Source organism: Hipposideros armiger, unplaced genomic scaffold, assembly GCF_001890085.2.
Source record: "Hipposideros armiger isolate ML-2016 unplaced genomic scaffold, ASM189008v1 scaffold_836, whole genome shotgun sequence".
NCBI lineage: Eukaryota > Metazoa > Chordata > Mammalia > Chiroptera > Hipposideridae > Hipposideros > Hipposideros armiger.
In genome coordinates this window covers 186,328-199,314 of record NW_017732186.1, presented here as the reverse complement: position 1 = coordinate 199,314, position 12,987 = coordinate 186,328, and the positions used below count along the sequence as shown (strand labels likewise).

At 37.1% G+C, this 12,987-nt stretch overlaps 1 protein-coding gene across 7 annotated transcripts in view; it reads left to right on the top strand.

The window, feature by feature from the left end:
• The window catches only part of ST18 (ST18 C2H2C-type zinc finger transcription factor), a 348,100-nt gene extending 335,766 nt beyond the window's left edge, over nucleotides 1–12,334 (top strand). For 6 of the 7 annotated variants that reach the window (XM_019629297.1, XM_019629298.1, XM_019629295.1 and 3 more), the window contains 3 exons: nucleotides 4,540–4,643; nucleotides 7,004–7,147; nucleotides 9,870–12,334. In XM_019629297.1, coding sequence (XP_019484842.1) covers nucleotides 4,540–4,643; nucleotides 7,004–7,147; nucleotides 9,870–10,010 — 389 coding nt within the window. In that variant the 3' untranslated portion in view covers nucleotides 10,011–12,334. The remainder of the gene's footprint in view (nucleotides 1–4,539; nucleotides 4,644–7,003; nucleotides 7,148–9,869) is intronic. The other variant, XM_019629302.1, reaches the window with a different exon arrangement.
• The last annotated feature ends 653 nt before the right edge of the window (nucleotides 12,335–12,987 follow it).

Below are 12,987 nucleotides of genomic sequence, written 5' to 3'. Positions count from 1 at the left end.
GTATGTTCTAAATGTTTTGATACATCATTCCTTTCTGGATATTGTCTCTTCACCCTTTTAGTAACAAAAATAGTCAAATTTATGTTAATTTATTTCCTCTAAATAAAAACAGAAGTAAAATTTTAATCTGTAAACCAAATATAAAAATAAAGGTTCCCTCAAAAAATATAGAATCTGTTTGAAATAGAATTGTTTCATTTGTATGATATGAAAAAATAACTTGTTAAAGCCCCTTTTAAGATGAGTACATCTGTTATATATAGATATATACATCACATATGTTTATCTGGAATATAAAGAAAGTTTTATTATAAATTATATAATCCCTGATTATGTAAATTAGATTAGTATCAAGTAAAAGTTAGAATTATAAAATGAAAAAAAAAGCACATTCTCTTGCTCTTAAACAGGTGTACTCTATAAAGATACAGGGCCATTGAATAGTTCAGTAAAATATTTAGTGGCAAGTTTATAGGGTTTCCTTCATCAGCAATACTTAGCTAATCTAACATTGTATGTAAGTAGATCTGTAAAGCAACATCAGCACACATATTTTACTAACACTTTCAAAACAGATTAAATACCTGTGTGTCAAGATGGTTATAATGGTTAAGAGAACATATTCTAGAATGAGAAAACTTACATTTTGAATCTTAGCTCTATCAGCATACTAATTAACCACTTCATGCTTTAGTTTTCCCACCCATAAAGTGAGGTAATTAAGTGTATCTACCTCATAGTATCCTTAAGAGACTCAAATGAGTTAATATTTGCAAGTACAGTGTGAAATTCAAAATCAGTGTCATCTTCCCCATTCCACTCAATGGTGAAAGCTCTTAAAGAGTACAAGTAGTGAGAGGAGTAGCTCAGGTGAAATAAGTAAGGTAATATATTCATGGGAAAAAAGTACAAAGAGATTGGGTGAATTTGCTCCTGTGGCTAAAATATCTCCCCAAATCTCAGAAATCATAATGAAAACATACTTCACTCACTTATTAATTTCATGAGAATTTGTGGTGTGCCTATTATGTATTAGATTCTATCATAATGTTTCTTTTTTGAAGTCCTTCCCCATAGGCTCTAGGCTTCATTTCTTCTTAGGCATCTTCCAATTGACCCCATCTTAATTAAGAGGCATGGGTGTCTTCGCCAACATTGGACCTCAGGGATACATAATCCTAACTAGATCTCAGTACCAAGAATCCAGACTCGCACTTAAACAGTCTTCTCACAAGCATCCATAACTTAGCCAAAATTGAACTCCCCATTTGCCTGAGTCTTCCTCATCCCAGAAACACCACTAGCTCCCCAGCTGCTCAAGCAGAAACGGGTAGTCATCTTTGATTCCTTCATTCTCTCATCCCCTTCCTCCAATCTACCACAAGTGTTGCAAATTCTACCTTGAATATGAGTCAAGAGTGTGACATGGCCCCAAGAAATCTTGAGTCCACTGCTATTACTGCTACTTCCACTGCCATGGGGCAAGGGATCATCAGACCCAGCTAGGAGCCCAGCAATAATCTCCTAATCAGTCTTCTTTCTTCTACTCTATCTCTTCTTCAATCCATTCTCTGCTCAAATATCTGGATTATGCGTTCGAAAATTCAGCCAGAACACATCACTCCCTACTTAAAATCCTTCACTGACTCCCATAGCACTTAAAATAAATGCAGGCTCCTTGTGAGGTTACCCCGTGACCCACTCCCTCCACTCACTGTGCTTTCATTCAAAAGGACCTTCTTACGAAAGTCCCAGGAGCATTTCCTTCCCGCTCCAGGCCTTTGTGCTTTCAGCTCTTCTGCCTGGAATGCTCATCTCACCCACGAGCTTTTCATATGCCTGTCTCTTTCATTTGAGTAAAGCCTCAGATTAAATTGAGGTTTCTCCAGTGAGGGTACTTATAGTACTTGTAGTGAGGGTACTTACAGTACCCTGTTTGTTTCCTTCAAAACTCTTTGTATTTTATAAGCATTTTCTTGCTTATTGCTTGCCTCACCAGATATTATGAAAGAAAATGCCAATCCTTGAAGTGGAATTTGATTCCAAAGAGGCATAAAGAAAAAAAAACAATATGTCAAAGATATATAGCAAAAGACGTTTTCATTTGCTCAAATCAGAAAGTGCTGATAGTGGGCCAGCCGAGTGGCACGTTGGTTGAGAGCTGGCTTGGGACACCAGAGGGTCCCGGTTCAGATCCCACATATGAGGGCCAGTGACACTGCCCTCTACAGCTAAGATGCTAAACAACAGCTCAACCTGCAGCTGGGCTGCTGTGAGTCGCTGGCCACACGGCGTAGGCTGCAGCCCCTGCTGCAGTGGGTTGCCATGGGCTACCGTGTGTGGCCAGCAGTCACCGTGAGTGGCCGTCCAGAGGCCGGCGACTGATCTGCCTCACCCGGGAAGAGCACAATGATAACACCAACATGGGCCAGTGAAGCAACGTCCTCCACAACTAGACTGAAGAACAAAAGGACAGCAACTTGTCTGTTTCCCCTTCCCCGATTCCCCAACGCTGTTCCCATCCACAATTCCCCAATGAAAATCTTTTTTTTTTTTAAAGTGCTGATAGCACTGAAAATACTAGTTTAATTGAGAATCTATGCTCCCTGAAGTTGTTGAAAACAAATACAGTAAAGCCTTGGATTGCAAGTAACGTGGTTTGGAAGTGAAGTGTTCTGCAAGATGAGCAAACATTTCGAATACATTTTAACTTGGTAAACGGGAGATGTCTTGCAATACGAGTAGTTTGTTTCCGGAATGAATTATGCTCGCCAACCAAGGTATTACTGTATTTCAATCCCTGTTGTCTGAGAGAAGATTCCGGTACCAGCATACTAGCCAGTAATGTGTGGTACTGAGAACGCAATTCGATTCTCTAGATATAGCAGGCCCATGCAGAGTAAGCCCTATGTCCCAGATATTTTCATTAACGTGGTCCTGGGAAATTGTTTATTGTTTTGTTGGGGCCATGTCACACTCTTGACTCATATTCAAGTTGATCTAGGTACTAAAATATCTAAATCTCAGTTGTGGGTTTGCTTTTCTTTTTTACTGAATCTCAGAACTCAGTATGAGTTTAATCTTATGACACACTTTCTTCATTGGTCCCTGCTTGGCCCACTTTTATTCAGGTAATTAGTTACTTAAATAAAGCAAGAAGTACCTACAAAATGGCTACCTGTTTTATCATGCTGTAGGTAAATTTTCAGGGTTTATGTTTTTTCTCTTAACATTATGTGAGTAAGAGTCATCCATGTTGTTTTTGGTGGGCATGTGGCTGGTTTCCAGGTTACACTTTGTGAACAATGAGCCACGTACATCTTCCGCATGCCTCCTGTTGTACCTGTGCAACTGTTTGTCTCAGGTGTGTACCTAGGACTAGAATTGCTGGATCTTAGAGCACATGAAGTTCGCCTTCAGTAGACAGTGAACTGTGTTCCAAAGTAGTAAAACCAGGAAAGTACAAGAGCCCAGATCTCTTTCAAGCAAATGATCAAGTCTCCCCATCGTGCTTTCATAAAATTGATCTTTTTAAATATAAATACAGAAGTTTACATTTATCCCACTTAATTGGCATCTCTTTGGTTTAGATTCATCATTGTGGACTGTTGAGATTACCTTAACTTTCTGGCATCCTTAATACTAACTACCTTTCCCACCTTTTAAAAATCTTTAAAATGTATTCATATTCCTTTTACAAAATAGTGATGGGAAAATAACTGCTATTCATTGAGAGACTACTCTATGTTCAGCACTTTATATTTCATTGCATTGATTCGCACAACATAGATTTTATGCTCTTTTACAGACAAGGAAACTGAAGCACAAAGAAGGAAGTTTCCCAAGTTCAAGAACTAGGGTCAAAGCCAGCATCAAACTCCAAAGCCCATTTTTCTTCTCCTAGATTGCATTTACTCCTTATCCAAGTCTATGGAGATAACCCAAATTGTGTATTACTGGACTCTGACCCACCTGCCAGCACCCCAGCTCTGTCTCTATATTGGTTCATAAAGTCCCCCTCAGTTAACAAATGTATAATTAAAATAAAATTCATATCTTAACTGTCATTGCAGCACTGTATATGAGAGAATGCATGAGTTTTGGAATTCAGTCCCAGCTGTCTCATACTTTGGACTCAGACAGGTTATATCACCTGTCAGTGATTAGCATGGCCTTACTTAGCCTAAGGTTCAGTGTCTTCATATGTGAAAAATGTGTACTGGATCATGCCCCATAGGGTGCACTGAAGTTTAAATGAGAAAACATTAACAAACGTGTCTAGCAGCACACCCAGAACATAATGAAGCAACATTAAGTGGTGGTACTTTTATATTCCCTTTTTTCTTACAAAGGATTGAAATCATGCAACTCCTTTTAACCCTCATTTTAGAATCTTGGATATGGATTTGGGTTAAAAATTCAACATTTTAAATTAAAGTCTAATTTTCACTTCACAAATCACAAATTAAATGTAAAATGACGCAGATTTGTCACAGTATCATATTTTTACTTTGAACTAAGATAGTCTGACTCTTATAGGTATAGAAAGTGATGAAGAAATTAGGCATTTGGATGAAGAAATAAAGGAACTGAATGAATCCAACCTTAAAATTGAAGCAGATATGATGAAACTTCAGACACAGGTAAAACAAAGTTCTCTTCAGGGTAAACATAATCTTTAGTGGAGGCAAAACACTGAACTGTTAACCTTGTGATTGAGAAAAAGTATTCTGATGTCTTACGATAAATATACTGAGCATGTCTGGATTAGATAATTATTGTAAAAATGTGAATATTGATTTGGTAGCCAAAGGCAAAGCTGCATATTTTTGCTTTGGGTGCATCAACAGCTTTATAAGCAAATAAAGCAGAACATCCTATAATTACAGAGTCTTGTAGAGTGTGTGGTGCTTTAGAGAAGTTGTCATAAGGAGATATGAGTACTTTGTTTTATTCAAACTTCAAGTAAAACAGAACAGCAGTTTAATTAAATTTTTGACATTATTATTACTGACATGTTGTAATTACTGACATTAGCTAGTAAAATTATATAGGTTTCAAGAGTACAATTTTATGCATTGTGCATCATTTATATATTTCATTCGTGTGTTCAACACCCCGAGTCAGTTCTCCATCCATCACCATATATTTGGCCCCTTTTACCCTCTTCTCTCCACCCTAATCTCTTACCCTCTGCTAACCACTAAACTGTTGTCTGTGTCAATGAGTTTTTGTTTGTCTATTTATTTGTTGCTTTCAGCTTTACATCTTACATGAGTGGAATCATATGGTTCTCGACTTTTTCCGTCTGACTTATTTCACTTAGCATGATAATCTCAAGATCCATCCATGTTGTCACACAGCATTTCATCTTTTCTTATGGCCAAGAAATATTCCATTGTATATATGTACTTCAAGTAAAACAGAACAACTTTTTAAATTTAATTTTTTTTCTATAGCATGTCTGAATGTGTCAGTTTTTGTTAGAAACAGATCTTTCTGGAGATTTTCTTGAACATATTCTTTACCAAAAATCCAAGCAGTTTCTCAATTCTTCATTCTCCTTCTCCATTTCTGATTAAATTTATCCAAGTGGAAATTAAAAGTTCAGTCCAGGATTTTTTTTAAATACTAGTAATGATTCTAGTGCAACAAATCAGAAAGAAAAAAACAATGAGGCAAATATAGGCCGAAGTATCTTACTCCCTTCTCTCCTCTCCTGAAATGTAGGATTTTAGACCACTGTGGTTACTGACTCTCAGTAATCCTCATTCATAACAGCTTAAGGTTTTAGTCCATCTGAAACACAGGTTTGGTTTCTTTACACAGCATGACCAATATCATAATCTTCCATTAATAGCGATCAGGTTTACAAAGAGCTTGATGCCTTGGTTTACGAATTGTAGGAACTCCTCTTTACAGCTATTAGCAAAAAAAGCAAAGGCCTCTGCCCTGATGGAACTTTAAACCTAGAAGGGGGAGGCAGACAATAACAAAAAAAGTAATAATAAATGATAAATTGTGTTGTATGAGAGATGGGGGCAGAGAGAGGCAGCCAGATTTCAATATGAAAGAGGATAGCCAGGCTTGGCCTCAGGAAGAAGGAAACATTTTGGCAAAGACTTCTGGAACTGAGGGAGTTTGCCAAACAGGTATGGGGGAGAGTGTTTCAAAGAGTAAAAATAGCAAATGCAAAAACCCTACACTTTGAGAAGGCCCCGAGTTTTGAGAAATAGCAGAGTGAGTGTGGCTTCAGATAGGTGATGTGGGGAGAATCAAAGGAGATGAGTCCCAGAGGTAGTACATGGAGTGTCCTAGACTATTTTAAAGACCTTGGTTTTTATTTTGAATGAATGCAGAACCATTGAGGGGTTTTGAGCCAAAGGTTAATGTGATCATATTTGACCTGCATCTGATTTACATTTTAAGAGACTTGTAGTGATAGCTGTGTTGAAGATAGGCCAAGAATAGAGGGTCAAAGCCACAGGCAGGGCCACTTATGAGAAGGCAGTCAGTCAGTGTGGTGGCTAGGCCCAGGGGACAGCAGTACAAGTGGGGACAGTCATCCCATCCTGTATATTTTGAAGGAGGAGCCCAGTGGGTTTGAAGTGTGAGAGGAAGAGAGCCCTCAGGATTACCTCGAAGGCCTAAGCAACGTTCAGGTTGCCACAGCCCGGGAAGAAGAGGTATATGGAGCAGGTTTGAGAGAAATAGCAAAAGTTTCCTCTTAAATATAGTGAGCTTAAGGTATCCATCATACAGCCATGTAAAGATGTGGTGGGATCTGTAATTCATGGGAGAGGTCTGTGCTAAAAATATAAATTTGGGAATGTGATTGCAAAATTTAAGAGCAGTCTTCTGGGCTTGCACTTTTGTGAAGAGAAGTTACAGGGTCTGCATTCCTTGTCAGTTAGATTCAGCTGATGCCTTTTCCTTCAGAGAAAAAACTTTTGTACTCCTTCCAAACTCTACATCTCATATTCTCAAGTTATTTCCATTTCAGATCACATCTATGGAGAGCAACTTAAAGACTATAGAGGAAGAGAATAAACTTATAGAACAGAACAATGAAAGCCTGCTCAAGGAGCTGGCAGGTTTAAGCCAAGCTCTCATTTCAAGCCTTGCCGACATCCAGCTCCCACAAATGGTAAGTCTGAGGCCCGAACGTGGCTGCTGCATTCCAAGTGTCTGCAGCGTCAGGTTGCAGTCCCTGACGGGGCTCCCAGGCAGAAACACCCACCTTTCAGGGGGCCTGTCAGCAGTCACACAGGCATCATGCTTCTTCATGTATGACTTGCAATAACCTCCCTCACTGGCAACATGATAGATACATACACTTAAGTTATGTTAAGGTCAAGGGTTTTTGATATTGTAAGGGTCAATTAAAGATGAGGGTTTATTTGAAACTTGTCTCATAATGTAATATGAAAGTCGGAGGCCAAAGCTCTCTGGCTAAGCATTTGTTTCCAAATAGGAAGCTTACAAAATCTGAGACCCAGTCATTTGTGTCATCCACCCAATTCAAGAACTGTAGAAAAAAAATTTAACTTGGTGCTTTCTTTATACTAAGTATGAAGAACATACTTAAGTTTCCCTCATATAGGACAAAAAGCACCAAAGTGAGTAAGGGATCCCTTTTCCAAAATCTAAATACATATTTGAAGTATAACAACTATTTAAAACTTATAGAAAATTAGTTTCCTTTACATTTTCATAAACATTTGAAAGAGAGGTGGCATGTTGTTGAATGCCTTTAATTTATTCAGTATGTGTATTTTTAAAACAAGTTTTCTAAAGCTGCAAATTTTATATATAGAATGATTTAAAGAAGCAGCAATTTAATAAAGAAATATGATTGGTTTCCTAAAAACAATAAGTTCCTCAATTGTCCGAACTCCCCAGCAAGGAGCAATCATCTTAACCAATTCCAAATGTGTCTCTTGACAATAAAAAATATCAATAATTTAAAAATTTCAATAATGTAATAAAGAACACAAATGAAAATAATTACTTTGTAGCCAGTATTAACTACCCTGGCGGTAATCCCGAGGGTGGCTCGGGGTTAATTTGCATTGCCAGAAGCGGTAACCCCGAGCCACACTCGGGATTACACTGCAGTGTCCCAGAGAAGTCCCTTACCTGCTCCCTGCGATCCTGTGGTGTCCTCCTATGATCGCCGATGAGAACACCGGCTGATGACAAATTGCAGTGTTTTTTATTTGGTTACATTATTGAATAAAATTATATTGTTTTTTATAATTTTTTATTATATTATAATTTATGATTTTGTGTTTCAAACTTTATCATACCTGGGATGCCTACTAGACTCTCATTTGGACAGATGTGAGTAATTCCTAAGAATTACAGGCCTTTATAATATAAAACAACAAATTTCCATGCAAAACAGTGTACCTCTTTGGGTACAAAATTACTGACATAATCAGACTGCCAGGGAAGTTAAAGTAATCATTGAACAGTATTATAATATTATTTATTAACATTTGTCTAACTTAGACTCAAATTTGTGTTCCTTAATATTTTTTCCTTTACCAGTGCCATAAAAATAATCACTACCACACAGGATAACTTGTACTTTGTATAGTCACCATGTAAGACACTCTAGTGGGGACTTTTAGGGTTAATCACACTAAATGTTCACAAAAACACCAAAAGCTGAGCATTTGCTTCTCATTGTATAGTTGAGGAAATAGAGGCTCTGAGAGTTTACATAATTTGATCAAGGTTCCAAAGCTAGCACACGTTATGTGGGCCTGGCTTTACAGTGTGGCCTTTATTCACTCTGCCACCTGGGTCCTAGTCAGATGTGACTCTCCAAAAAACATGTGACACCACAAAAGCAGAAGCTAAAAGGGACAGAAAACCACAGTTAGACAACACTAATAATGTTGACCAGTACTTTGCTGAGCATAACAAAATATTCTTCAAATTTAGAAAGCCTACCTTCTAAATAACAACAATAACAATAGTATATTTTACATCTATAGTATTTAGACCTTTTTTAAAAGTCCTTTCTTCCAAGCATCTTGTGAACTACGGTACATGTCATATTGTTTCCAAAAGGTGGGAAAATGGAGACACCAAAGAATGGTTGGGTAACATTTCTTTGTGTCATTCATTTCCTTTCACACAGCATAAAATTTCTACATATCAAGTGTCTATTCTCTTTGAAGCACCACATTAGGTAAAGGAAATACCAAAATAAAATAAAACCAAAAAATAAAAACGGGGTGGGGGATGAGCAAACTGTGACTTTGTGAATTTCACATTCTACCTGGAAAGAGAGATAGAGAAATAAAAAGTATATTACAATGATGCTGCAAGGTAAAAGGACTAAGAGGTTTCCGAGGATGAAAAGGGAAATTTCCCACCAACTAGGTAGCAAGTAGCTCGCTCAAATCTTGAATTCATTAGTTCAACCCAGTGCTGTGAAAGGAAGCATCTGGTACAAGCGAACCTTCTTCCCCAGCCTCACTGACATTCACCTTCTGCAAATAGGAGGTCTATTTTATGCCGAGCTTATGCAATTGAAGCTGAGACTGCCTCTTAAGGGAAGTAGTGCAGCTTTGAGGGGTCCAGCTCAGCAGCCAAGCATCTACCTTAGTAGCTCCACCTGACTACAAAATATGTACAATCACATTAATCCCGTTACATAATTAAGTAAAGAATGAACAGATGCATCCCAATGCATGCTCTGTCTCTTTCCATCTCCCCAAACTCCAGCAGTCATATGTATCCTTACCTTCCTTCCCAGACTCCAGAGTCACAGATATGCATCCATGTTGTTTGATCCTCCTTTTGCCTCAGTTTGAATCCCTGTAATTGGTTCAATGTGTTTTGTCTTCATTTAGGGGCCTATCAGTGAGCAGAATTTTGAAGCTTATGTAAATACACTCACAGACATGTACAGCAATCTGGAACGGGACTATTCCCCAGAATGCAAAGCTCTTCTAGAAAGTATCAAACAGGCAGTGAAGGGCATCCACGTGTAGGACCGCAGCACTGCCAGGCAACAGAAACTACCAACAGCAGTAATACGGATGGATCTGCTAGGGGCTCCAGCTCCTGCGCAACTAAGGCATGTAGGTTGCCATACCGCATTTACAATTGTAACATTGCACTAATTTATTCCCCCAGCTGACATAAAAAGAAAAGAAAAGCTATGATAGACTGGATTAAAAGCAATGCTGTCAAATATTAGATCTTATTTATTTTCATATGTTTTTCTTTTATTTCTTCATTGCACTCTTTTGAATTTTTTTCTTTGTAAAGTATATGTAAATTAATGTGACATTTTTATATTTTATTTATTGCTAATCAAAGAGTTTTTTATCTTTTAACTGCATTTTGAAGTCTGCCATATTTTTACAAGTGTGTTTGTTTATTTTCCAATAGAATTTAAATAGAAATACTATTCTCAAATCACATATCTTTCTGGGTTTAAATGAGAAAAAAAAGTATGAAGGAAATCCTTGTCTAAGGACTGCACTATGCTCCAGTTTGAATTTATTGCACACTTCTTCCCCGCACCCCCCTTCACTGGCTTTTGTATTTCTAAGTGGGCTTGTGGTAAGGTAAGGTTCATGGAAGGAAGAAGATAAATGGCGCCCACTAGTGGCCGATGCGCTCTCACAGAAGCAAAGTATACTGGAAAAGCCTGTTCAGAATTTGGTAGCAATAATTAAATGTAGCAATGAGCAAAGTATTCGACTTGGCTGTCCAGTTTCGGTTAATATGAATTATTTATTTGAAATGTTTTAAAGAAACAGAAGCTTTTTTAGTGATGCAGATTTGTCTGTTTGTTTTTCAAGTCATATCAGATAGTTGGCAACACTTATTCCGAGATAAGAAATAAGACTTGATGTGAACAGCCAGGTTTTCCTACCATATGTTGGTACAATATACAAGTGATAATATTGATGTAGATTTGTACTTAGCAAATACAAACACATCCAAATGGAAAATTTTGTAGATACCATATCCCCCTGAAATAGCATTTATCTTACTGGGTTGACTGGAAAGGAATGGAAAATATAGTAACACATGAAAAAATGTTACTCCGGTCTGAACACTGGCGACATGGTCTCACCCTCTTTAGGCAACAAGACAACTTCCAATTTGATCAAAATATTTCTGTAGAATTACAAGTGCTACAAAGTATACACACTCACCCACACAGGCACACACCCACATATACATACGCATGTACACTCATACACACACACAAAATTGAATCTGCAATCTTGAATTTCTGGATGGATCAGAGTTTAGTAGTTGCTATAGTAAAGACAATGTCTATTTCAGGGATTGTAAAGTAGTTAAGCATTGTTTCAAAAGTTTTTTTATATTTATTTTTTTTAAGAAAAAGGTATAGACAACCAGCTAAACTGCCTTTTTGGTGTGCACACACACCTCGTGTGCAATGTGCCTCCGTGTAAATGGACACTTGAACTAAGTGTGGGCTTAATTTTCTGTTCTATAACAAAAGTTTATTTTTTATTAGCCTCATGGATATGTAGATTGAAAGTGATGGCACTTACAGGCTTGATATATTCCACCGTTATTACTGTTACCTGCACAATGAAAAGTAATATCAACAATAAGTCCACTTCCATGCCACTGTGGTCACTGTTATGTATTAAGTGGGGCTTATCTTTGGTTTGGGGTTCATTTGAACTCTTAAATCTTAGTTTAGTGAAAATGAGATGTCTGTTCTTAGGTAGGAATGATGTTTATTTAAAAATCAATTTAAAAAGAAAAAGAGCTACCATATGTGCTGTCTATTATAAATGGGACACCAAACAAAATTTTCTATTAAAGTTATGTACTTGCAAACATTTTGCTATATAGTACTTGATAGATGCATACAAATGAGTTCACTTATTACAAAGACAAAATTTTAATTTGCTAAATATTTTAACAAGTTTGTTATATATTTTATTTAATTTAAAAGAAATCTCTTACCAACCTATGTATTTATTACTATAATTTACTATGACTTTGGGTTAATTTATTTGTGTTTGCATAGTTTGAGCAGGATGTTTGTGAAGTACTTTCGTATTTATTTGCCTCCTTTGTACTTGATGTGTTTTGTAATGTGCACTGAATTTTTTTCTTTTCAACTATGTTAATGATTGATACTGTAAATTGGGTCTTTTGTAAACAACAAAAGGGCAATGATGTATGCATTTTTTTTAATTTCAAGTAGTTTGTATACTGTTTCTTCAAACAATTAATATTTCTTACATCAAAGCAACAAAATTGTGTTCAGTGCTGTACATTTGGTGTATGGTAGGAAATAAAAATTGATAATGAGTTTTGCTGTGATCTTTCTCAAGCTAGTATATAGACAGTATTATCATCATCTCATGAAAAGCACTGTCCCAGAGGACCTCTGCTGGAGTAGGGAACACCTGAGTCCTTGAGTAGTTCTGATGCATTTTGGTTCTGTCAACCAGTCTGCCTGATTTAATTTTTACCCCAAGTAGATAGAATTTTTTGCCAGTTGACAAGTCGTCATAGCCCTTGGTTCAGTGCACACCTACAGAACAGTGGGTGCCTTTGATGTAAGAAGCATCAGCACTAGCAGGAAATACACCTGGATCTAGTGAGCAATAAAAATAGGCCCCACCCCCTGATTCTAAAATTGCTGTGGGTATATCTGTATATTCATATGAGTCAGTTGAACTCTGATTAAAGAAAAATAATTAATTCTTGACAACATCTATGTTAGTTGTGTGTTTTTCCCACCTAATATCAGTCATCTTAATTTAATTTTCAAGTTTCTGAAATAAGTCTGGAGGAAAGGACAAGAATGGTATGATTTTACTAATATGTGGAATATTAAAAAAAAGCAACAAATAAACAAACATAGGAACAAACAAAAAAACAAGCTCATAAATACAGACAACAGAATGGTGGTTCCCAGAGGGGAAAGGGGTTGGAGGAAGGATGAAGAGGGTAAAAGGT